This window comes from Amblyraja radiata, chromosome 6, assembly GCF_010909765.2.
Source record: "Amblyraja radiata isolate CabotCenter1 chromosome 6, sAmbRad1.1.pri, whole genome shotgun sequence".
Classification (NCBI taxonomy): Eukaryota; Metazoa; Chordata; class Chondrichthyes; order Rajiformes; family Rajidae; genus Amblyraja; species Amblyraja radiata.
The window spans coordinates 44,173,209-44,196,399 of NC_045961.1; the positions used below are offsets into that span (position 1 = coordinate 44,173,209).

The 23,191-nt window shown below is 43.7% G+C and overlaps 1 protein-coding gene and 1 long non-coding RNA gene across 3 annotated transcripts in view; both read left to right on the plus strand.

Annotated features, from left to right (window-relative positions):
- Positions 1-23,191, plus strand: part of dync2h1 (dynein cytoplasmic 2 heavy chain 1) — a 413,286-nt gene that overhangs the window by 15,942 nt on the left and 374,153 nt on the right. For both annotated transcript variants that reach the window (XM_033022666.1, XM_033022665.1), the window contains exons 3-6: positions 13,251-13,421; positions 16,799-16,937; positions 19,505-19,623; positions 21,675-21,816. In XM_033022666.1, coding sequence (XP_032878557.1) covers positions 13,251-13,421; positions 16,799-16,937; positions 19,505-19,623; positions 21,675-21,816 — 571 coding nt within the window. The remainder of the gene's footprint in view (positions 1-13,250; positions 13,422-16,798; positions 16,938-19,504; positions 19,624-21,674; positions 21,817-23,191) is intronic.
- On the plus strand, positions 5,971-11,964 carry LOC116974324. Its single transcript, XR_004412335.1, has 3 exons — positions 5,971-6,040; positions 7,559-7,563; positions 11,953-11,964. It is a non-coding gene; the product is annotated as an uncharacterized LOC116974324 (long non-coding RNA).

Below are 23,191 nucleotides of genomic sequence, written 5' to 3' on the forward strand. Positions count from 1 at the left end.
AACAGTGACAATAATATGGTGGAATTCTGCATTAGGATGGAGAGCGACATGGTTAATTCAGAGACTTAGGTCCTGAATTTAAAGAAAGAATACTTTGAAGGTATGAGACGGCTAGGATAGACTGGCAAATTACACTTAAAGGTTTGACAGTGGAGATGCAATGGCAAAGATATAAAGTTCAAATGGCAAAGATATAAAGAAACAAAAATTGTTCATCCCTTGGGACGACAGATGGCACAATGGGCTAAGTGTTCGGCTGGCAACCGGAAGGTAGCCGGTTCGAATCCCGCTTGGAGTGCATACTGTCATTGTGTCCTTGGGCAAGACACTTCACCCACCTTTGCCTGTGTGTGAATGTGTGTGAGTGATTGGTGGTGGTCGGAGGGGCCGTAGGCGCAGATTGACAGCCACGCTTCCGTCAGTCTGCCCCAGGGCAGCTGTGGCTACAGAAGTAGCTTACCACCACCGAGTGTGACTGAGGAGTGAATGAATAATGCGATGTAAAGCGCCTTGAGTATTAGAAAGGCGCTATATAAATCCCATCCATTATTATTATTATTATCCCTGTCTGGCGAACAAATAAAACGGAGAAGGCGGCTCAACCGTGTCTAACGAGGGAAATCAAGGATATCCAAGGAAGAAGGATATAAATTGGCTAGATGAAGCAGCAAACTGGAGGACTGGGAGAAATTTAGAACTCAACAGAGGAGGACAAAGAGGATAATTAAGAGGGGGAGAAAAAGAGCATGAAAGAAAGCTTGTGGGGAATATAAAAACTGACTAAAAGCTTTGTTAGATATATAAAAAGGAAAAGATTAGTGGACAAATGTACTGTACAATCCCGTACAATCAGAGACGGGTGAATTAATAATGGGAAACAAAGAAATGGCAGAACAATTAAACGAGTACTTTGGTTCTGTTTTTACTAAGGAAGACAAGGGGACTGAGGGTCTAGTGGGAGGGAGGAACTGAAGGGAATCCACACAAGTCAGGAAATGGTGTTAGGTAAACCGTTGGGACTGAAGGCAGATAAATCCCCAGGGCCTGAAGGTCTGCATCCCAGAGTATTCAAGGAGGTGGCTCTAGAAAACGTGGATGCTTTGGTGATCATTTTACAATGTTCTCTCGACTCTGGATCAGTTACTGTGGATTGGAGGGTAGTCAATGTAACTCCACTTTTTAAGAAAGGAGGGAGAAAAAAAACGGGGAATTATAGACCAGTTAGCCTAATGGGCCTGTCCCACTTAGGCGATTATTTAGGCAACTATAGGCGACTAGGTTGTCGCCACATGGTCGTTGGGGTGTTGCCTGTATGGTCTCCTCAGTCGCCCAGAGTCGTACCATTTTTCTGGTCGCCACTGGATTTTGAAATGTTCAAAACTTTTCGGCAACACTTGACGCCAACGATCGTAGCCTGACGTAGGTTGGCGCCAGGATGACGTAGGTTGTTGCCGGTGCTGACTTTGGTGAATTCCATTGGCGACCACCTACGTCAACCGGCAACAGGTACCGGTGACTGAATTGTCTTTCCTTGTCGTAGCTTGTCGCGGGTGGATGTAGGTTGTCGTAGGTGGACGTCCTAATGGGTCGCCGGTTGTCGGTAGCTTGCTGTAGCTTGACATCAACTAGGTGGTAGATTGTTGTAGACATTGTCTTGGGGGGGTTCCTGCCGCCGTTTTTTCGCGAACAAGTAACAACCATGACAGTCGCCAGCAGTCGCCAAAATAAATCACCTAAGTGGGATAGGCCCATTACATCGTTAGTGGGGAAATTGCTTGAGTCGATTATTAAAGATGTTATAGCAGCGCACTTGGAAAGCAATGACAGGATCAGCCAAAGTCAGCATTGATTTATGAAGGGGAAATCATGCTTGACTAATCTTCTGGAATTTTTTGAGGATGTAACAAGTAGAATGGATAAAGGAGAGCCAGTGGATGTGGTGTATCTGGACTTTCAAAAAACCTTTGACAAGGTCCCACACAAGAGATTAGTGTGCAAAATTAGAGCACATGGTATTGGGGGTAGGGTATTGACATGGATAGAGAACTGGATGGCAGACAGGAAGCAAAGAGTAGGAATTAACGGGTCCTTTTCAGAATGACAGGCACTGACTAGTGGAGTGCCGCAAGACTCAGTGTTGGGATCCCAGTTATTCACAATATATATTAACGATTTCGACGAGGCAATTAAATGTGACATTTCCAAGTTTACGGATAACACAAAGCTGGGTGGCAGTGTGAGCTGCTTTGAGGATGAGGATGCTTTGAGGCTGCAGAGTGACTTGGCTAGGTTGGGAGAGTGGGCAGATGCAGTATAATGTGGATAAATATGAGATTAACCACTTTGGTGGCAAGAACAGGAATGCAGATTATCTGAATGATGTCAGATTAGGAAACGGTGAGGTGAAAAGGACCTGGGTGTGCTTGTACATCAGTCACTGAAAAAAAGCATGCAGGTACAGAAGGCAGTGTAGAAAGCTTAATGGCATGTTGACCTTCATTGTGAGAGGATTTGAGTTTAGGAGCAAGGAGGTCCTACTGCGGTTGTACAGGACCCTGGTGAGATCACACCTGGAGTATTGTGTGCAATTTTGGTCTCCTAATTTGTGGAAGAACATTATTGCTATTGAGGGAGTGCAGCGTAGGTTCACCAGATTAATTCCTGGGATGGCGGGACTGACATATGATGAAAGAATGGGTGGACTGGGCTTGTATTCACTGGAATTTAGGATGAGAGGGAATCTTATAGAAACATATAAAATTCTTAACGGATTGGACAGGCTAGATGCAGGAAGAAAATTGAGATGTTGGTGGAGTCCAGAACCAGGGGTCACAGTTTAAGAACAAAGGGAAGGCCATTTAGATCTGAGATACGTAAAAACATCTTCACCCAGAGAGTTGTGAATCTGTGGAATTCTCCGCCACAGAAGGTAGTGGAGGAATCTTGTTATGCAAGATTGTGGAAGATTAAAGCACATGGTATTGGGGGTTCAGTATTGATGTGGATAAAGAACTGGTTGGCAGACAGGAAGCAAAGAGTAGGAGTAAATGGGTCCTTTTCACAATGGCAGGCAGTGACTAGTGGGGTACCGCAAGGCTCAGTTCTGAGACCCCAGCTATTTACGATATATATATTGATGATTTGGACGAGGGAATTGAATGCAACATCTCCAAGTTTGCGGATGACATGAAGCTGGGGGGCAGTGTTAGCTGTGAGGAGGATGCTAGGAGGCTGCAAGGTGACTTGGATAGGCTGGGTGAGTGGGCAAATGCATGGCAGATGCAGTATAATGTGGATAAATGTGAGGTTATCCACTTTGGTGGCAAAAACAGGAAAGTAGATTATTATCTGAATGGTGGTTGATTAGGAAACTTACAAAATTCTTAAGGGGTTGGACAGGCTAGATGCAGGAAGATTGTTCCCGATGTTGGGGAAGTCCAGAACAAGGGGTCACAGTTTAAGGATAAGGGGGAAATCTTTTAGGACCGTGATGAGGAAAACTTTTTTCACACAGAGAGTAGTGAATCTCTGGAATTCTCTGCCACAGAAGGTAGTTGAGGCCAGTTCATTGGCTATATTTAAGAGGGAGTTAGATGTGGCCCTCGTGGCTAAAGGGATCAGGGGGTATGGAGAGAAGGCAGGTACAGGATACTGAGTTGAATGATCAGCCATGATCATATTGAATGGTGGTGCAGGCTCGAAGGGCCGAATGGCCTCTCCTGCACCTATTTTCTATGTTTCTATGTTTCTATGTCTTGTAAGTAAAGCAAATCAAAACTATGGAAGGATTTAAGGTGTAGGTTAATATAATTATCTACAAGTCGTACCCAGTTTAAGAATGCTTGACTTGCGTATGGCGTATGAATGAAAATGAGCATTTGGGAGACCACTGGAATGGATTAGCCAGCAGCTGCAGGGCCGGTTGTTGACTGGTGACTGTTCTTGACCTTAGCAGGAATTTTGCCACATCAAACCCAGGAAGAATACATTTTAGTTAACATCAATTTTGTGACTCCAAGCTAAAGACGTCAGCTGGGCCAACAGCAGAGTCCTTTTTAAAATTGTCAATACCGTCTAAAACCTCGTCTGCAAACAAATCTTTTAAAAGAATGACCTGCTGAGTTCCTCCTGCAGTTAGATATTTGCCCAAGATTCCAGCATCTGCAAATAAATGTAATTATTAGCCGGAGGTAGGTTCATGCTAAATTTGTTAACGTGGCCTTTAATTTTTGCGAAAGGCAAAAATAGATTTAAATGTTCCTCCAGAGTATTTATTCTTATGGAACAACCTAGCTCTATAGGCATTTTCTGCCATGTGGGAACTTGGTTAGCAGCCACATTTCTGAATTGCAAAGGTTCGTGTTGCGAACAATTCTTAGGAAATGAACCCAATGGTAATCCAGGGATGACCTACATATAATATGCTGCATTTTTTGAACCTCGGTTAGTTTCTGCGTGGTAGGTTTCTTTTGTAAATGCCGCCAAAATATGGCAACCGGTGCAAGAATATCACTGTGCAGTGCATACATGACAATAGAGAACCATCAAACTATTTGTTGTAACTGTGGTATTAATTCACTGGCACCCTCTGGTGATAGGTATTCAGCATTGCAACATTGCCATAGACTTTTAAAAGTAGGAATAGTGAATTTGCTTTTGTGGTATCTGTCACGTGCCTGTGATGTCAATGTGCTTGACAGATACTCATTAAGTATTGTCAAAGTTACTTTTTAAAACTACACACAGCAATATGTAGAAACAAGATGAATAAATAGCAAATCTATTTTTGGTGAAAATAAAAATATAAAATGTAGGCAACATTCATCAGATCAGGCAGCATCTGAGGAAAGAGAAACAATGAATGCTACAGATATAGGATCTTCCTAAGTTTCCACCTAACCTGCTGTTTCCAGCACTTTTTCTTTTTATTTCAGATTTCCAGCATCAGCAGTTGGGTTTTGATTTTCATCTTTTTAATGGTGTTGGTTGAAGGTTTAATGTTGTTGGTGTACTCAAAGAAAGTATCAGCCCTTCACATTTAGTGCATGGGATTTATTATGTCTGTCTGTAGGGATGGACAGTTCCTCAGTTTAATATCTTGGTAATACTTGGTCACACCGCCCAACATGTCCCAGCTACACTAGTCCCACCTACCAGTATTTGGTCTACATCCCTCCAAACCTGTCCTATCCACGTACTTTCTTAAACATTGGGATAGTCCCAGCCTCAACTACCTCCTCTGGCAGCTTGTTCCATACACCCACCACCCTTTGTGTGAAATGTTACCCCTCAGATTCCTTTTAAATCTTTTCCCCTTCACCTTAAACCTACGTCCTCTGATCCTCGATTCACCCACTCTGGGCAAGAGACTCTGTGCATCTACCTGATTTTTTTTCCTCTCATGATTTTATACACCTCTATAAGATCACCCCTCATCCTCCTGTGTTCCAAGGAATAAAGTCCCAGCCTACTCAACCTCCCCCTATAGCTCTCTAGTCTTGGCAACATCCTCATAAATCTTATCTGTACCCTTTCCAGCTTGACAACATCTTTCTTATAACATGGTGCCCAACTAAACTCTAAATGCAGCCTCACTATATTAACATGCTCAGAGATTGAGCTCCAAGTCATTTCAACTTGTGTACTGAAACATATGAGAAAATGGGTCTTACACTGGACATCTGCAAAAGAATGTTCTCCAAACTGTTGTCCTTGACCAACCTGCTCCCGCTGTAGAATACTGTCATTAAGCAATAAAGTTCCACAATGAGATTCAGGAAATTATGACATGGAAACACAAGGATCTGCAAATGCTGGAATCTTGAGCAAATGTGCTGTAGTAACTCAGCAAGTCAGGTAGCATCTGTGGAGGGAATGGATATGCAACATTTCTTCAGGTCCTCCTCAGAATTTGCTCAGGAAATCGTGGCGTGCTTCCTATATACCAGGAGCCACTAGTGTAGCCACAGACATCCTTGCAGGGCAGCAGTGCTGAGGATTATCATAGAGGGTGATTTGTCACCTGTCCTCACTGATTATGGTTAGGAAGGAACTGCAGATGCTGGTTTAAACTAAAAATAGACACAAAATGTTGGAGTAACTCAGCAGCACAGGCAGCATCTTTGGAGTGACGTTTCGGGTCAAGTCCCTTATACTTGATCTTCCCAGTCTATCTCACTGATTATGGTCTGTTTGTCAGGAATTCGAGGATCCAGTTACAGACGGGAGAGCTGACTCCAAGTTTCACGAGTTTGGAAATTAGCTTGATTGGAATAATGGTATAGAGATGTAGTCTATGACCACAATCAGTGAGGCTAAGTGACAAATCATCCTCAACGCTGGTGCACCGGAGGGATGTGTTCTCAGCTCCCTTCTATAGTCCTTATACACTCGTGATTGTGCAGCCAAATGCCAATCCAACTCAATTTACAGGTTTGCAGGTGACACCACAGTAGTGGGCCGCATATCAAATAATGATGAGACGGAGTACAGAGAGGAGATTGAGAACCTCATAATCTGGTGCCAAAACACTGACCTCTCCCTCAATGTCAGCAAGACAAAGGAGAATGTGATTGACCTCAGGAAATGAAGCCGTACACGTACCCCAGTATACATTGATGAAACGGAAATAGAGACAGTCAAAAACTTCAAGTTCTTAGGAATAAGTATCACCAGCAATTTGTCCTGGATCAGCCACATCGAAACAATAGATTCAGATTCAGATTCACATTTATTGTGCACCAAGTAAGGTACAGTGATATTTGAGTTACCATGCAGCCATACAATTAAAAGCCATGAAAGCACACCATCACTTCTATTTCCTTACAAGGCTTAGGAAGTTTGTCATGTCCCCGACAACTCTCCAACTTTCACAGGTGCACCATAGAAAGCATTTTTTTGGGATGCATCACAGCATGGTATCGGAACAGCTCCATCCAGGACCGCAGCAAATTGCAAACAGTTGCGGATATGCCCCAAACCATCATGCAAACAAACCTTCATAGAAACATAGAACATAGGTGCAGGAGTAGGCCATTCGGCCCTTCGAGCCTGCACCGCCATTCAATATGATCATGGCTGATCGTCCAACTCAGTATCCTGTACCTGCCTTTTCTCCATACCCCCTGATCCCTTTAGCCACAAGGGCCACATCTAACTCCCTCTTAAATATAGCCAATGAACTGGCCTTAACTTCCTTCTGTGGCAGAGAGTTCCAGAGATTCACCACTCTCTGTGTGAAAAATGTTTTTCTCATCTCGGTCCTAAAGGATTTCCCCCTTATCCTTAAACTGTGACCCCTTGTCCTGGACTTCCCCAACATCGGGAACAATCTTCCTGCATCTAGCCTGTCCAACCCCTTAAGAATTTTATAAGTTTCTATAAGATCCCCCCTCAATCTTCTAAATTCTAGCGAGTACAAGCCAAGTCTATCCAGTCTTTCTTCATATGAAAGTCCTGACATCCCAGGAATCAGTCTGGCGAACCTTCTCTGTACTCCCTCAATGGCAAGAATGTCTTTCCTCAGATTTGGGGATCAAAACTGTACGCAATACTCCAGGTGTGGTCTCACCAAGATCCTGTACAACTGCAGTAGAACCTCCCTGCTCCTATACTCAAATCCTTTTCCTATAAATGCCCACATACCATGCCTGGCCTATCCTTGCATCTACACCAAAATGCATACCAGATTCAGGGACAATCCACCCCCCCCCCCACCCCCCCCCCCCTCCCCCCCCCCCCCCTCCCCCCCCGGCTGTTATCAGGCAACTGAACTGTCCTCTCACCAGCTAGAGTGTGCTCCTGATCTCCCATCCATCTCATGGAGTCCTTTGAACTAATCAGACTTTATCGAACCTTATGTTGCAATAAATGATATACCCTTTATCCTTATCTGGACTACACGTCTTCCCACCCTGCCCCCTGTAAAGACTCCATCCCCTACTCCCAATTCCTCCGCCTATGTCGCATCTGCTCCCAGGATGAGACGTTCCACACCAGGGCATCGGAAATGTCCTCGTTCTTCAGGGAACGGGGATTCCCCTCCGCCACCATAGATGAGGCTCACACCAGGGTCTCATCCATACCCCGCAACACTGCTCTCTCTCCCCATCCCCGCACTCGCAACAAGGGCAGAGTCCCCCTAGTCCTCACCTTTCACCCCACCAGCCGGCAAATACAACACATAATCCTCCGCCATTTCCGCCACCTCCAACGTGACCCCACCACTCGCCACATCTTCCCATCTCCCCCTATGTCTGCCTTCCGCAAAGACCGCTCCCTCCGCAACTCCCTTGTCAATTCTTCCCTTCCCTCCCGTACCACCCCCTCCCCGGGCACTTTCTGTTGCAACCGCAAGAAATGCAACACCTGTCCCTTTACCTCCCCCCTCGACTCCATTCAAGGACCCAAGCAGTCGTTCCAGGTTTGACAAAGGTTCACCTGCATCTCCTCCAACCTCATCTACTGCATCCGCTGCTCTAGATGTCAGCAGATTTACATCGGGGAGACTAAGCGGAGGTTGGGCGATCGTTTCGCCGAACACCTCCGCTCAGTCCGCAATAACCTACCTGAACTCCCGGTGGCTCAGCACTTCAACTCCCCCTCCCATTCCCAATCCGACATCTCTGTCCTGGGTCTCCTCCATTGCCAGAGTGAGCAACACCGGAAATTGGAGGGACAGCACCTCATATTCTGCCTGGGTTGTTTGCGTCCCAATGGCATGAACGTTAAATTCTCCCAGTTTTGCTAGCCCTTGCTGTCTCCTCCCCTTCCTTAACCCTCGAGCTGTCTCCTCCCATCCCCCCACCCTCGAGCTCCTCCTCCTCCCTTTTTTCTTCCTTCTCCCCCCCCCCCACCCCTATCAGTCTGAAGAAGGGTTTCGGCCCGAAATGTCGCCTATTTCCTTCGCTCCATAGATGCTGCTGCACCCGCTGTGTTTCTCCAGCATTTTTGTGTACCTTCGATCTTCCAGCATCTGCAGTTCCTTCTTGAACACGGGTACCCTTTATCCTTTATCGGTATACTATGGACAACTTGACTATAATCACGTATCGTCTTTTCGCTGACTGTGTAGCACGTAACAAAAAAGCTTTTTACTGTACCTTACACGTGACAATAATACACTAAACTAACCAACTCTCAATGAATGAAGATGTTGTTGATGAAATTAATTATTTTCAGTAAGCCGTCACAACTTTTAGTGACTGAGAAAAAGATATTTGATGGTCAAGTTTTCAAACCCAATAGAGAGCTCATGGTCTACTGAGCTGCACTAATCTCCATCCTATTGCATTTTCAAGTCACGAGCTACCACAGCATACACCGCAAAGCACTGCAAAGCACCAAATCTTTCAGATCCACAAGCAGGATAAACAAACTACTGTTAACTTCCTCTAATGGGCCAACACTCTAGCACTAAGTTTCCAGTCACACTCAGTCAGCTCTGATAAGCAAAACACGTTGCTCGTATGTGTGACCCCAGACTTCTGACACACACAGTCTGCTCTGTGAGCTTTATTGCAACCAACCTTGTTCTAGCCTTCTCCCCACCCCCTCTTCCCCCCCCCCCCCCTCCCCCATCCTACATCAGTCTGAAGAAGGGTTTCGGTCCAAAACGTTGCCTATTTCCTTCGCTCCAGAGATGCTGCAGCACCCGCTGAGTTTCTCCAGCACTTTTGTCTACCTTGCTCTAGTATCTTTGGTCACAACTGTCCATCTGCTTTGCTCACCAGATGGACAGAAGGAACAGATGAAGGATGTTCTCAAAATGTTCTTGTAAACTTGTAACATTTCCATCTATTTGTGAGAATACCTTCACCACCTCTTTAACACTCCACCTGCCTGGCCTATCCAGCACCTCTTTCTTCCCAGGTGGCAGAAACTGTGAATGACCCGTTGGTCTCTGCCACCTTAGAATCCAAAGAACCCGAGTGAGAATAAGTTGCCTATGGCCATGGAGAACTGTCTAAGGGAGAGAAATTATAATTTGATATGAATATTACCGCCAAAGAGAACCTGATTTTGCAGGAATTAAATACCAAACATCATTTTCTCATTGTTAATTTATTTCACGTAAAATTCTTCGACATAGTAATTGAACAACATCTAATTTTTACTGGAAAGATTATTATATCGAAAATGCTGCCTGAGCAGCATTCTGCTGTCTGCGTTTGGCTGAACTTGTAAAAGCTATCTTTCTAATGTGGGGAATGTAAAAAAAAAATCCCAGATTGATTCATCGGGACATAGAACTGATTCCTTGTAATATGTGATCAATGAAGGAAAGCATTTTCTGTTGTGTTTATTGTACATCTAGATATGGAAAGATTAAAAAGGACTTAATTGTAAGAACAAAATTAAGTCCCCCCTCCCATTGGTACGGAGCTTTTGCAGTTTTCAGCTTGAAATTGTGCAATCTAGTGCATACTGTAGCGAGTCTTTTAACTCACACTTGAATGCAATATTTATGCTTTAAATTGGATTAGCTATGAATAAGGTTAGGCTAAATTACATTCCTAATTACATTCCACAGTAGAGCCAGGCTCTGAACAACAGGTGGTGCAGCACTTGAATGGTCTTAGTATATTCATGTATGGAAATCAGATTATAATCAAAAACTTGGTCCATGTTGACCAACCTGGGTCTCACTGCACACCTGGTACTACTCCTGACCCTGATTCCAGTTGCATACCTTCTCTCATTCCTGACCCTGAGTCCAGCCTTACACCTGCCCCCCTATTCTACCCTGATCATAGCTGCTTACCTGCTTGGGTTCCCAGTGCTGAACAGTCCCAGTGTCCCAGCTTTGACTGCACACCTGGTACTATTACAGACCTTGACTCTGGATGCACACTTTGCCTTGCTCCTAGCCCCTCTGCACTGACAATATGTCTGGCCCACACATAAAGCCCCATATCTGACCCCCTGGACTAAACCTATTACGTTCAAGTCCACAGGTGCTTATCTAATGTGGTAATATTTTATGGGGCACATCACGGACCAAATTTTGTATAACAAAATTTGCTACATCCATTGGTTTCCTTGTTATCTAACATGCTAGTTACTTTGTCAAAGAAGTCATCAATTGGTTGAACACAATTTCTCATCATAAAATTATATTCACTCAGCTGTATAAGTATTCTGTTACCATTTCCTTCATTTTCCTCACAAACTGTCCTGAATTCATTTTCTCCCCCAATATTTTCAGTATTTTGCTGTCTTCCTCTCAGCTGGGACTTTTCCGAAATGCAAAGTCCAATAACTATATATTTAAGCATTATTATTCTATTAAATGTGATCTTGAGAGTACATAATATTTTCTGTGGTATTCACAACACAACATTGATAAAAAGATCTTTGTTTTGATTGCACCAAAATGCATACATTGTTATATTACAGTTAATATGTACCGAGGGCAAATTTTTGTTCCAATGCTCCTCATTCCCAATTACTTTTACATCGAAGTGAATGAAATCCAAGTGAAGTTTAAATGGCATCAGAAAAATAAAACCTCCGAAATGGATGATATTCATTATGTGGTTGGTTGGAGTCAGTATCAGCACAATTACTATATTCAACTTTGAATCTTCAGATGTCCTGGTTCAAGCTAAAACTAAAGATAAATAATAACCTCCTCACACATTCTTCTGCAAGTATCTCTGTCACTCCTTTAAAATATGCCCCTTCTTTGAACAAGCTGTTAAACATTGCATCTGAATCAGTTTCCATCAGATTACACTCCTTGAGGATGCTCATCTATGTGTTCAATTAATAAAACAACGAGATTGCGGACATTTTTGAAATTTGATGTATTAAAATTATGTTTTAGTGCATTGTAAAAGTATGATTTCAATGTTTTTTGTTTGAAGTATTTTTAAGAGGTAACTTTTTAAGGGGTAACTTTTTCCACACAAAGGGTGGTGGGTATATGGAACAAGCTGCCAGAGGAGATAGTTGAGGCAGGGACTATTCCAACATTTAAGAAACAGTTAGACTGATACATGGATAGGACAGGTTTGGAAGGATATGGACCAAAAGCAGGTAGTGTAGCTGGAACATGTTGGCGGGTGTGGGCAAGTTGCACCGAAGGGCCTGTTTTCACACTGTATCACTTTATGACTAAATTATACCTCCATCATGCATGAATGCAACAAAATCAAGTTTTATTGCCATATACTCAAGCATAGAAACATAGAAAATAGGTGCAGGAATAGGCCATTCGGCCCTTCGAGCCAGCACTGCCATTCAATATGATCATGGCTGTTCATCTAAAATCAGTACCTCTTTCCTGTTTTTTCCCCATATCCCTTGATTTCGCTGGCCCCAAGAGCTAAATGTAACTCTCTCTTGAAAACATCCAGTGAATTGGCCTCCACTGCCTTCTGTGGCAGAGAATTCCACAGATTCACAACTCTCTGCGTGAAGAAAGTTTGTCCTCATCTCATTCCTTACTGGCCTACCCTTTATTCTTAAACTGTGACCCCTGGTTCTGAACTCTCCCAACATCGGGAACATTTTTCCTGCAGTAAGTAAAAATCTAGCAGGCAAGCAGGATGCTTTCTCCAACCACCCCCATTTGAAGGCCACTATCTTCCACCGTTTCTACCCAGTGCTCGGTACTTACTTCCAGCAGCCACTGGTTGTCCTCCAGGATGCACCGAGCCACAGCTTGATCCATGCCGGTCACCTGGACGGATTCTGCACAGAGACTCTCATGGCAGCGTGCAATGCTTCTGACGCCTCCGACGGCCCGGGACTCTTGCACTGAGGCTCGCCAGCCCAGCAAACACTCGCCAGCCCAGCAAACACTCGCCAGCCCTGGCTCTCCGTCCGCATCTGTTCCCACCGCTGCTTCTGCTTCCATCCCCCCCTCAGCCCCGGCTCTCCAACACCCGTGGCCTATGCAGTTGATATGAGTTTTGAAATTTTCGTTGATCACAGAATTTCTCACGACAGAGCGTGAGAAATTTGTGATCAGCGTGAGACCGTGAGAATTTGCCGAAATGCGTGCTTCTCGCGCTCAATGCGTGAGAGTTGGCAGCCCTGCATTTAAGATACTTTTAGGTAGGCATATGGATATGAAGGGAATGGATGAATATGGATTATGTGCAGGTAGATAAGTGATGGTCTCGGCATCATGTTCAGAGACATTCTGGGCTGAAAGGTGTGTTCTTGTGCTGTACTTTTCTATGTTCTATGTTCTAATATTACTGAACGTGGTTTTTAATGATTTTTATTTGTTTTAATGAAAGGTTGAACCAGGAGATGCTAAGGACAAAATTCTGGTGTTCTTTAAGATGCGCCCAGATGTCATTACTGAGGAAAATTTGCACACCAATATACTTGTGTCATCAATGCTGGATTCACCCATAACTGCTTTTTATCAAGCAATACGTCAAATATTTGCACCTGTGCTCTTAAAGGTAATGTGTAGAAAGGAGATGCAAATGCTGGTTTATACCCACCCCCCCCTCTCCCGCAACCACATGTTGGGGGAACAGACCCAACGGCTCTGCACTTGGTCTAGTATCTATTCAAACTGTGTGTGTGTGCGTGTGCGTGTGCGTGTGATTTTGCATGTGAAACGTTTTTTCTCGAAGACCAGACGCAAAAAAGCAGTTTTTTCAATCTCGTTAGGGATTTAACTTACGATTTCATAAATCCTCTCCTCTCTACATTTCGTCCATTATTTCCCCAGATTTTGAATAAAATTCTTCACAAGACCTTAACATAATTAAAAATCAAACTGCTGCATGAGTTAGTGCCACCTCACAGATGTCCAATCACAATGGATCTCATTTACATATGTGACATCACAATGGGACAGGTGTGGGAGATTGGAGCCTTCACATGATCCCACTAAAATCAAACTGCTGCATGAGTCACAGTGTCATCTCACAGATGTCTAATCACAATGGGACAGGGGTGGGAGATCTCTCCCCCTCTCTTTCACAATGCCTTTGCACCTGGCCCAACTGGCTCGGCCCTGCCCCCCCACCAGCATGCCTGGTGGCCCTGCCCGGCCCTGCTCACTGACCTCACAATGCCTTTGCACCTGGCCCTGCCCCCCAGCCTGCCTGGTGGCCCCGCCCAGCTCTGCCCCCCCAGCCTGTCTGCTGGCCCCGCCCCCAGCTGCCAGGTTGTGGATTCCATTGGTTTTCATTGAATTGAATTTAATTATTTGTCACTTAACATCACTAATTCTTAATATTAATTTCAAAGACAGTTAAAACATTTTTTTTGCTGTATTCATTGACAGCTTAGATCGGACCCGCTGTGTGTGTGTGTGGAGGGGGAAGGGGGGAGAGGGGAGGAGGGGGGGGAGAGGGGTGATGGTTAGTGTGTGTGTGACGCGGCAGGCTGCTCCCCTGAATTCCATAGAGCTGCCGAAAGCTTTCATGCATGAGACGCGCACGCTTAATTTCCGGAACATTCTGAACGCGTGACGCACAGTTGCATTTCGCTCTCTCTGTCTATCAAGGGGGATAGTTAGCGTGTGTGTGGGGGGGGTAGTTAAGTGTGTGTGACGCCGCATGCCGCCCCCCCCAAGCCCCCCCTCACCCGCAACTTGGTCTAGTATCTATTCAAACTGTATGTGTGTGTGTGTGTGTGTGTGTGTTATTTTGCATGTGAAACGTATTTTCTCGAAAACCAGATGCAAAAAAGCGGAGATTGTTGCATTTAGGGATGGTAGGGATTTAATTTATGAGTTCAGATATCCAACCCTTGGTCAATTATTTCCCCAGATTTTGAATAAAATTGATCACAAAACTCAATTTTCAAAATATAAACGGCGCTCAGCAGCTGCTGACGTCACAATGCCCACATGCCCACGCAGCTCGCGAAGTCACTCCCGCCTGTGCGCCCCTCCTATCCCCTGTGCGCTCATTCCAGCTGTGGGTTTCCAGAGAGTCAGAAGCCGGTGCTTCTTTGCTGTGAATGCTCGCTCCTGGGCGAACGCGTCTTGCCTTAGCAGCTTTAAAGGGCTGTTGTCAGCTGGCAGTTATCAACGGCTGCGGGCGTTGCAAGGCTGAGTTATGTCAACACCCCCACCCCCCCCCCCTTCCACCGAAGCGCGCTGGCATTTGGCTCTCTGACTCCTCCCTGTTCTGTGTTCCTCTCTGTGAACGAGCAAGTTCTGCAGATCCGGAGGACAGGCGAGATCCTGGGGAGGTGAAGAGGGGGAGTGGGGGGTTTGAGGGAGTAGGGAGGGAGAGGGGGAAATGGGGGAGGTGAGGAGGGAGAGTGTGGGAATAGAGGGAGAGGATTGGGGGTGATAATGAGTGGGGAATAGATGGACTGCCCCCACCCCACTCCGCCTCCGCCTCCGCCTCCGCCTCCGCCTCCGCCTCCGCCTCCGCCTCCGCCTCCGCCTCTCTCTTTCTCTCCTCTCTCTTTCTCTCCTCTCTCTTTCTCTCCTCTCTCTTTCTCTCCTCTCTCTTTCTCTCCTCTCTCTTTCTCTCCTCTCTCTTTCTCTCCTCTCTCTTTCTCTCCTCTCTCTTTCTCTCCTCTCTCTTTCTCTCCTCTCTCTTTCTCTCCTCTCTCTTTCTCTCCTCTCTCTTTCTCTTCCCTCGCTCTTTCTCTCTTCTCTCTTTCTTTCCTCTCCTCTCTCTTCTTCTCTTTCTCTCCCTCTCTTTCTCCTCCATCTCTTCTCTCCTCCTCTCTCTTTCTCTCTCTCCTCTCATCTTTCCTCTCCCTCTCTCTTCTCTCTCTTCTCTCCTCTCTCTCTTTCTCTCCCTCCTCCTCTCTCTTCTCCTTTCTCTCCTCTCTTCTTTCTCTCCTCTCTCCTTCTCTCTCTCTCCTCTCCTCCACTCCTCTCTCCTAAGTCTCTTTCTCCTCTCTTTCCTCTCCTCTCCTCTCCTCCCTCTCTCTCCTCCCCTTCCTTCTCTTCTCCTCGTCTCTCTCCCTCTGCTCTCCTCTCTCTCCTCTCTTCTCCTCTCGCATCGTCCCCTCCTCTCCTCTCTCCTTTCTCTCTCCCCTCTCCTCTCTTTCTCTCTCCCCTCTCCTCTCTCTTTCTCTCTCCCCCTCCTCTCTCTCCCTCCTCTCTCCCCCCTCCTATCTCATCTCTCCCCTCCTCCCTCCCCCCTCCTCTCCCCTCCTCCCTCCCCCCTCCTCTCCCCCTCCTCTCCCCCTCCTCTCTCACCCCTCCTCTCCCCCTCCTCTCTCACCCCCTCCTCTCCCCCTCCTCTCTCTCACCCCCTTCCTCTCTCTCTATCCTCCCTCCTCTCTCTCTCTCCTCCCTCTATTTCTTTCCCCCTCTCCTCTTTCTCCTCCCTCGTATGTGTATGTGACGCTGCATGCCGCCCCCACCCAATCCCCCGTCCCCCTCCCCCAACCGAGCGTCTAGTTTATATGAAAATTGAACTAACAATTATTCAGCAATTGTGTTTTTACAGGAAATAGCATTCATTGTTTTATGTTGCGTGGCCTTATTTTCACTAAATTCTGTGTTTTTATTGGGATTTTCATTGTAATGCCAGTTGTCAACCTAAAGCTACATTGCGAGACGAGGTTGAAATTATCTGGATTCTGACTTCCTGCTCAATTTTCCAAAGTATTAACAATCCCTTAAAATCTACAATAATCAGATAATTGCAAAAAAAAGTGCTATTTAGGTTAAGCATTTTGAAAGCAGATGATGATTAAAGACTTAAAAAAAAACTTTTTTTGTGAATTTAAAATTGTACATGATCTTGAAATGCAAAAAACATTGGAAAACTCCAGGATATTGAATTTATTTTAAAGTTCAAATTACTGGCAGAGTTTTTATGGTTAATATGTTTTCTGATTTTATTTTTAGGATGAGAAATGGAGTAAGAGTTTTGACCCGAAGCTTCAAAATTTATTGACTCAGCTTGAAGCAGGTCTAGGCGCCATTGTCAGGCACTCGGATCCTTCTCATAGTGGAACAAAATTTGGAGGGGAAGAGGACACTTCAGGTTTGGAACTTAATGCTGGAATATAATACATTTAAAGAGTCTACAGTTTTATTTTCCCTTCCAGTTCCTCTTCCCATTCACCATTTTCATGGTGTCAAGAACTAAGACATAGACATCTGCATGAATGTTGTCAATATTGTCTGGACATTTCAAAATTTGATTTAAGCAGGGAACAAGTGCAGGAAGAAATCTTTCCATCTATAGTCTTTATCCCATCTACATCTGAAGCTGAAGTAGAAAGAATTATTCCTCCCACGATTAAGGGCAGTACCATGGTGCAGCGGTAGAGTTGATGCCTTACAGCGCCAGACACCCGGGTTTGATCCTGACTATGGGTGCTGTCTGTGTGGAGTTTGTACATTCTCCATGTGAGCCCGTGGGTTTTCTCCAGGTGCTTCGTTATCCTCCCACACTCCAAAGACATACAGGTTTGTAGGTTAATTGGCTTCGGTAAAATTGTAAATTGTCCCTAGTGTTCAAGTTCAAGTTTATTGTCATGTGTCCCTGATAGGACAATGAAATTCTTGCTTTGCTTCAGCACACAGAACATAATAGGGATTGACTACAAAACACATGAATAAATAAACTGATAAAGTGCAAATAACAAATAATGGGTTATTAATGTTCAGAGTTTTGGCCGAGCCAGGTTTAATAGCCTGATGGCTGTGGGGAAGTAGCTATTCCTGAACCTGGTCGTTGCAGTCTTCAAGCTCCTGTACCTTTTACCTGAAGGTAGCAGGGAGATGAGTGTGTGTAGGATTGTGTTAGTGTGCGGGGATTACTAGTTGGCATGGGCTCGGTGGGCCGATGGGCTTGTTTCTATGCTGTATCTCTAAACTAAACTAAACTATTTAGATTAATGTCCTGATGATATAATTTTAGTCTTTTGTAAACTTTGTTTGTGAATATCAAATCAAATATTCGTTTCTTAGGTGAGGGTGATCAAACCTTGGGAGAAAATGTAATGTTCTTTCCATTTTTCTTGTTGATTTGATGAAAGAAAAAGGATTTGTATGATTTTGTTTGGCTAGCTGGAGTATACCAAAATTGAGATTGGCTGGATAAGAATTAAATGGGTGAAAATTGTAAACACAAAGAGTGGTCAGGTTCTAGGATAGGACAGACCCGACTGGGTACTTTTATTGGCAGGGAGTATTATTTATAATGCATTATCACATTAACAAAAAATCACCGGATAAACACAGGGAGTTGCTGTTCGGAGAATTGTTGGTATGTTTTTCAGAGTTATCATTGCTCAAATTGGCCATAACCATCTTAGTTTACGCACAAGAAAAATCATCGGTTTATGTGTTTGACTAAGGGATGTTAGAAAAATATTCAAAAAATCATTCAAAAACTGTCAAAGATATTAAGAGTTAAGGTTTTGTTTTGAAACAAAAAACTCAGCTACTGGTCAATACACAAAATGACACAAAGTGCTGGAGTGACTCAGCGGGTCAGGCAACATACTTGGAAAATGTGGATAGGTGACGTTTTGGGTCGAGACCTTTCTTCAGACTGATTGTCAGAGGGAGAAGAAAGATGGAATAGGGGACAGAAGGACAAACTGGCAGGTAATAGGTCGACATAGGTGAAGAGGTGTATGATAAGCAGATGGTTGGAACAAAGCCCAAAGATAAGAAAGGAAGGAAGGTGCGAGACAGGTTTGAAGCGTTGAGGATTGTGAAGCCAGAGGGAGAAATTAGTGGGGGTGGGGCGGGAGGAGAGAGGGAGTGGAGGGGAGAAATAGTAAACGCAAAGTGGTTGGGGGAGAAGGGAGGGGCGTGTGTGTGATAAGTTACCTAAAAATGGAGAATTCAATGTTCAAAGAAATAAAATTTCTTTGGCAACGTGCAAATAGATCTGAAGGCAATCAGATGGCCAGGATGAGCAAGAGGTGAAGACGATGCAGATATTATGTTAATAGATTTTATGGCTAAATTGTATAGTGTCCCCTATCATATTCACAAAAGATTCCAGCTAGTTTCTGCTAGAAGATAGACACAAAATGCTGAAGTAACTCAGCGGGACAGGCAGCGTCTCTGGAGAGAAGGAATGGGAATCTATCTTTGGCGTAAATGAGCATCTGCAGTTCCTTCCCACATAATATCTGCTGGAAACTTGTAAATTATTCTTTTTTATGTATGATGCAAAAGAGAAATATACATAATCTGAAATAAAACACCTTCCAGGGTAGAGCAGTGGCTAGCATCAGTGCAAAGAAATATACAAGATTTACAAACCCTAGACAAAAGGACTGGAGAGACTGGGTTGATAGCAAAGATGGAGCTATGGTTTGGTTGGTGTTTGCTGAGCTGACACTGAGAAAGATTTGCTCCAATGTCTCACACAAGTCTCATGATTATTATTTTTAGATTGGTGTTTTATGTTCTTCTTGTTTCCTGAATGTTTACATGAAGAAACAGCTCTGAATTGAGAAAGCCTGTTCCTATTTCTGAATCAACTATTCTGCCATATCTCTAGCTTTGTGTCACTTTCTGTACTATTTAAAGCACATATAATGTAACCATCAGTACTATGCAAACATTATTTTTCTGTTTTGAAAGGAATTCTGGAACCTAGCGATGAATTTCAGTTCTGGGCAGAAGTTGCTGCAATCAATAGTAAAACAGATAAAAAGGAAAGAGCCCAGTATTTTGAAGAACTGTTTAAAACAATTTCACAGGTTTGTTTACGAACACAAGATTTTTTTAGGCTGAGTTATCAGTTAAAAAGTTGCCTATTTTTTCTACTTTGATTTAATTCTAATGAAACTCCCAACTTGAATAATTGTAATAACAAAGTAATTGTTTTTGAGCACACACGGTTGGATTCCTTTTTATTTTACCTGGTATGTTGAAATTCTTTATCTGAATGTGAAGTTTGGACCAGGCTTGGTACTTATAGTCATAGTGTCAAACAGAATAGAAACAGGTTCTTCAGCCGACCATGTGCATTCCAACCATTGTACATCCCATTTTAGCTACACTTATCGCATTTTCTAGTGTTCATCTAAATATGCTACTTAAAAGTCTCTAGCACCCCCTCATGTAGTATATTCCAGTTTTGTTCCATGTTCTGGCTGAAAACATTCTTGTTGAGTCATAGAGCCAGAAAGCGTGGAAACAGGCCCTTCAGCCCTACTTGCCCACACTGACCAACATGTCCCATCTACACTAGCCCCATCTGCCTGTGTTTTGGCCATATCGCTCACAAGCTATTCTATCCATGTGCCTATCCAAATGTTTCATAAATGGTACGATAGATATACCAGCCTCAACTACGTCCTCTGGTAGCTCACTCCATACACCCACCTCCCTTTGTGTAAAAAAAACGTACCCCTTAGGTTCCTATTAATTCTATCCCCCTTCACCTTAAACCGATGTCCTCTGGTTCTCGATTCCCCTACTCTGGGCAAGAGACTGTGTGTTTACCCAATCTATTCCTCTCCTCTAGATTCCCTCTAGCTCTCCTACCCCTAATCTTAAACTTGTGCTCTGTGCTTGTAGACACATCTGCCAAGGGGAAATGTTTCTTACTATCTACCCTATCAATATCCTTCGTAACTTTGTACACCTCAGTCAGGTCCCCATCAGCTTTCTCTGCTGTAAAGAAAACAAACCCAGCCTCTCGAGTTTTTACCTCATAGTTGAAACTTTACAATTGAGGCAATATCCTGGTGAATCTTCTCTGCGACTGCTCCAGTGCGATCACATTATTTTTATACTGTGGCAATCATAACTGCACCCCATGCTCCAGCTCTGGCATAATTAATATTTTGTATAATCGTACCATATCCTTCATGCTCTTATATTTTAAGCCTAAGCTAATGAAATCCATCAAATCATATGTTTAAAAAAAAAACACAAAGGCATAGTATTAAGGTGAGAAGTGCACAGTTTATATGAGATATGCGGGGCACTTTTTTATACAGAAGGTGGTGAGTGCCTGGAATGTGCTGCCCTGGGTGATGCTGAGGCAGATACAATAGTGGCATTTAAAACTCTTTTGGATGGGCATATGGATATGTAGGAAATTGAGGTTTATGGATTATGTGGTTGATAAGAGATGGTCTTGGTATCATGTTCGATACAAATATTGTGGATCGAAGGGCCTGCTCTTTTACTGTAATGTTCTATATTCTACCTTCTAACCTCCTTTGCTGCTGCTTTTAGGGATCCTTGTGCATGTACATCAAGGACACTCTATTTCTCAGTCTCCTACCATTCACTGTGTATATCCCATCCTTACTGGTTCTCCTAAAGTGCATTAATCTCACAATTTTCAGGTTTAAATTTCATCTGCTGCTGCTCTTTCCATCTTACCAACTCATCAACATTATTTTTAGCCATAGACTACTCTCTTCCTTATCAACAATATCATGGATATTGGCAATATCTGCGAGCTAATTAATCACACCTCATCCATTTGCTTTCAACTCTTTAATGCAAAGAAGCAGCAAGGGCCTCGGTACTAATCCCTGTGGTATACCGCTTGTCAAAGGCTTACAAATGCAAAGGCAATTATCATCCATCATTCACTACTTCCCATCACCAGGCTAGTTTCAGATCCAAATCATCCTGAGTTAATGGGATGTCTCCTGGGCAACATGAATATTTCCTTCCATTAGCTGCTCACCTCCCTTGCTTCTGATTTGGTACACCGTGGAGGCAGCACTTAAAATTTCAAACTATTTAAATAATTTTATTTAACATTTTCACTTTTTTTTCTTGCTAGTACAACAATTTGGATGCTCTGTCTTTGGCTGATGTGGTGGATTTGGTTGAGACTACTCGTGATACTGTGGATGATGTATGGAGGCAAACTGACCATGATTTTTATCCAGAGTCACGCATGCGCCATCTATTAGATGTCATAGGTACTGTCCTTGGATGAAGTAAATAGCAGTTTGCTCAAGCAACTGTTTATAGAACTGTATTGATATCTGCATTTTAGTTTTTTATTTGTAATGTAGAATCATTTAAAAATGCTATCTAAGATTCTATCTAAGATCTAGATTTTGATAAATATTCCTATTTATATTAATTTCAACGTTGAAGAAATGTTTCAAATTGCCCTTATTTCCTTCCATCTCCATGATAGGCTTTGCATTGCCAAAACAATATTAATGTAGATTGATGAAATACAGTTTAGATGTGGTATGGCTATCAGCTTTCATATTTCACAAGCTTGTTACATGCTAAAATATGGTTATGAATACAAGTCCACCACCGACTTTCTGGCAACTGGTGGTCCAGCCCCTCTTTAATTTGGCCAAAATCCCCCCCTCTGAAGTCTGCGCCTAGGCCCAATGAGGCAAATGTGGAATTTGCCCCATCAATAGGCCGGAACTGACGGATCTGTTCCCATAGCTGATCTCCGTGGCCAATCGCTGGGCCACATTTGCCAATTACGGCCCAGGCTCAGGAACTCCGGCCGGCAGATCCGTTCCCATAACTCACCCGCAACTGACTCTGCGGGCCGGTATCTCGCCCCCTCAAGGTTTGTGACCTCTGTTGGACCGACAAAACGGATAATCCAGAAAGGCTCTGGAACCAAGGGTGCCATAAATGGACCTGTATCTGCAACATTATCATTTTGTTATGAAACTGCTGCCTAATTTAGTAAGAATGGGGTTAGGGTGGGTTAAGATGGGCGTGATTAGAGTCCTGAATTAAATGTTAAATATTGAGCATTTGTACATATTATTCTGATACTTACTTAATATCGTATACTGAAATAACAGTGTCCCATCATTGTTGTGTGTACCAGAGATTTAAGTTGCTGTACAACTGCCCATTGAATCCGTATTTCCAGTTCCAACAGCAATCACATTATCTAACATCTGATGCTTAATCAGGTTAAAAACTGTAAAGGATGTAATACTTGCTTAAGAGTAGCTTGGAAAATTCCTTTGTTTACCAGTTCACTTGTCTGTTCCTGTTTACGCCACCCAAGCATGTCTTTTGTTATTCATGAGGCTTTACCATCCTCTTATAGCTTGCATCACTGTCAATTTTGCCATTACTCCAAATGGTGCAAGTCTGTATTTTGCTTAGAGTGGAGACATGGATGGATTGTGTTGTGTAGAATGCTTGCCTTCATAGGCTGAGACATAGAGTATAAGCACCAGGACTTCCATGTTTTAGCTGTATTGCTTAGATCACATTAGGAGGGTTGTGTACAGTTTTGGTCATCACACTATAGGAAGGATGTGGTAGCAATATAGAAAGTGCAGAAGAGATTCACTAGGT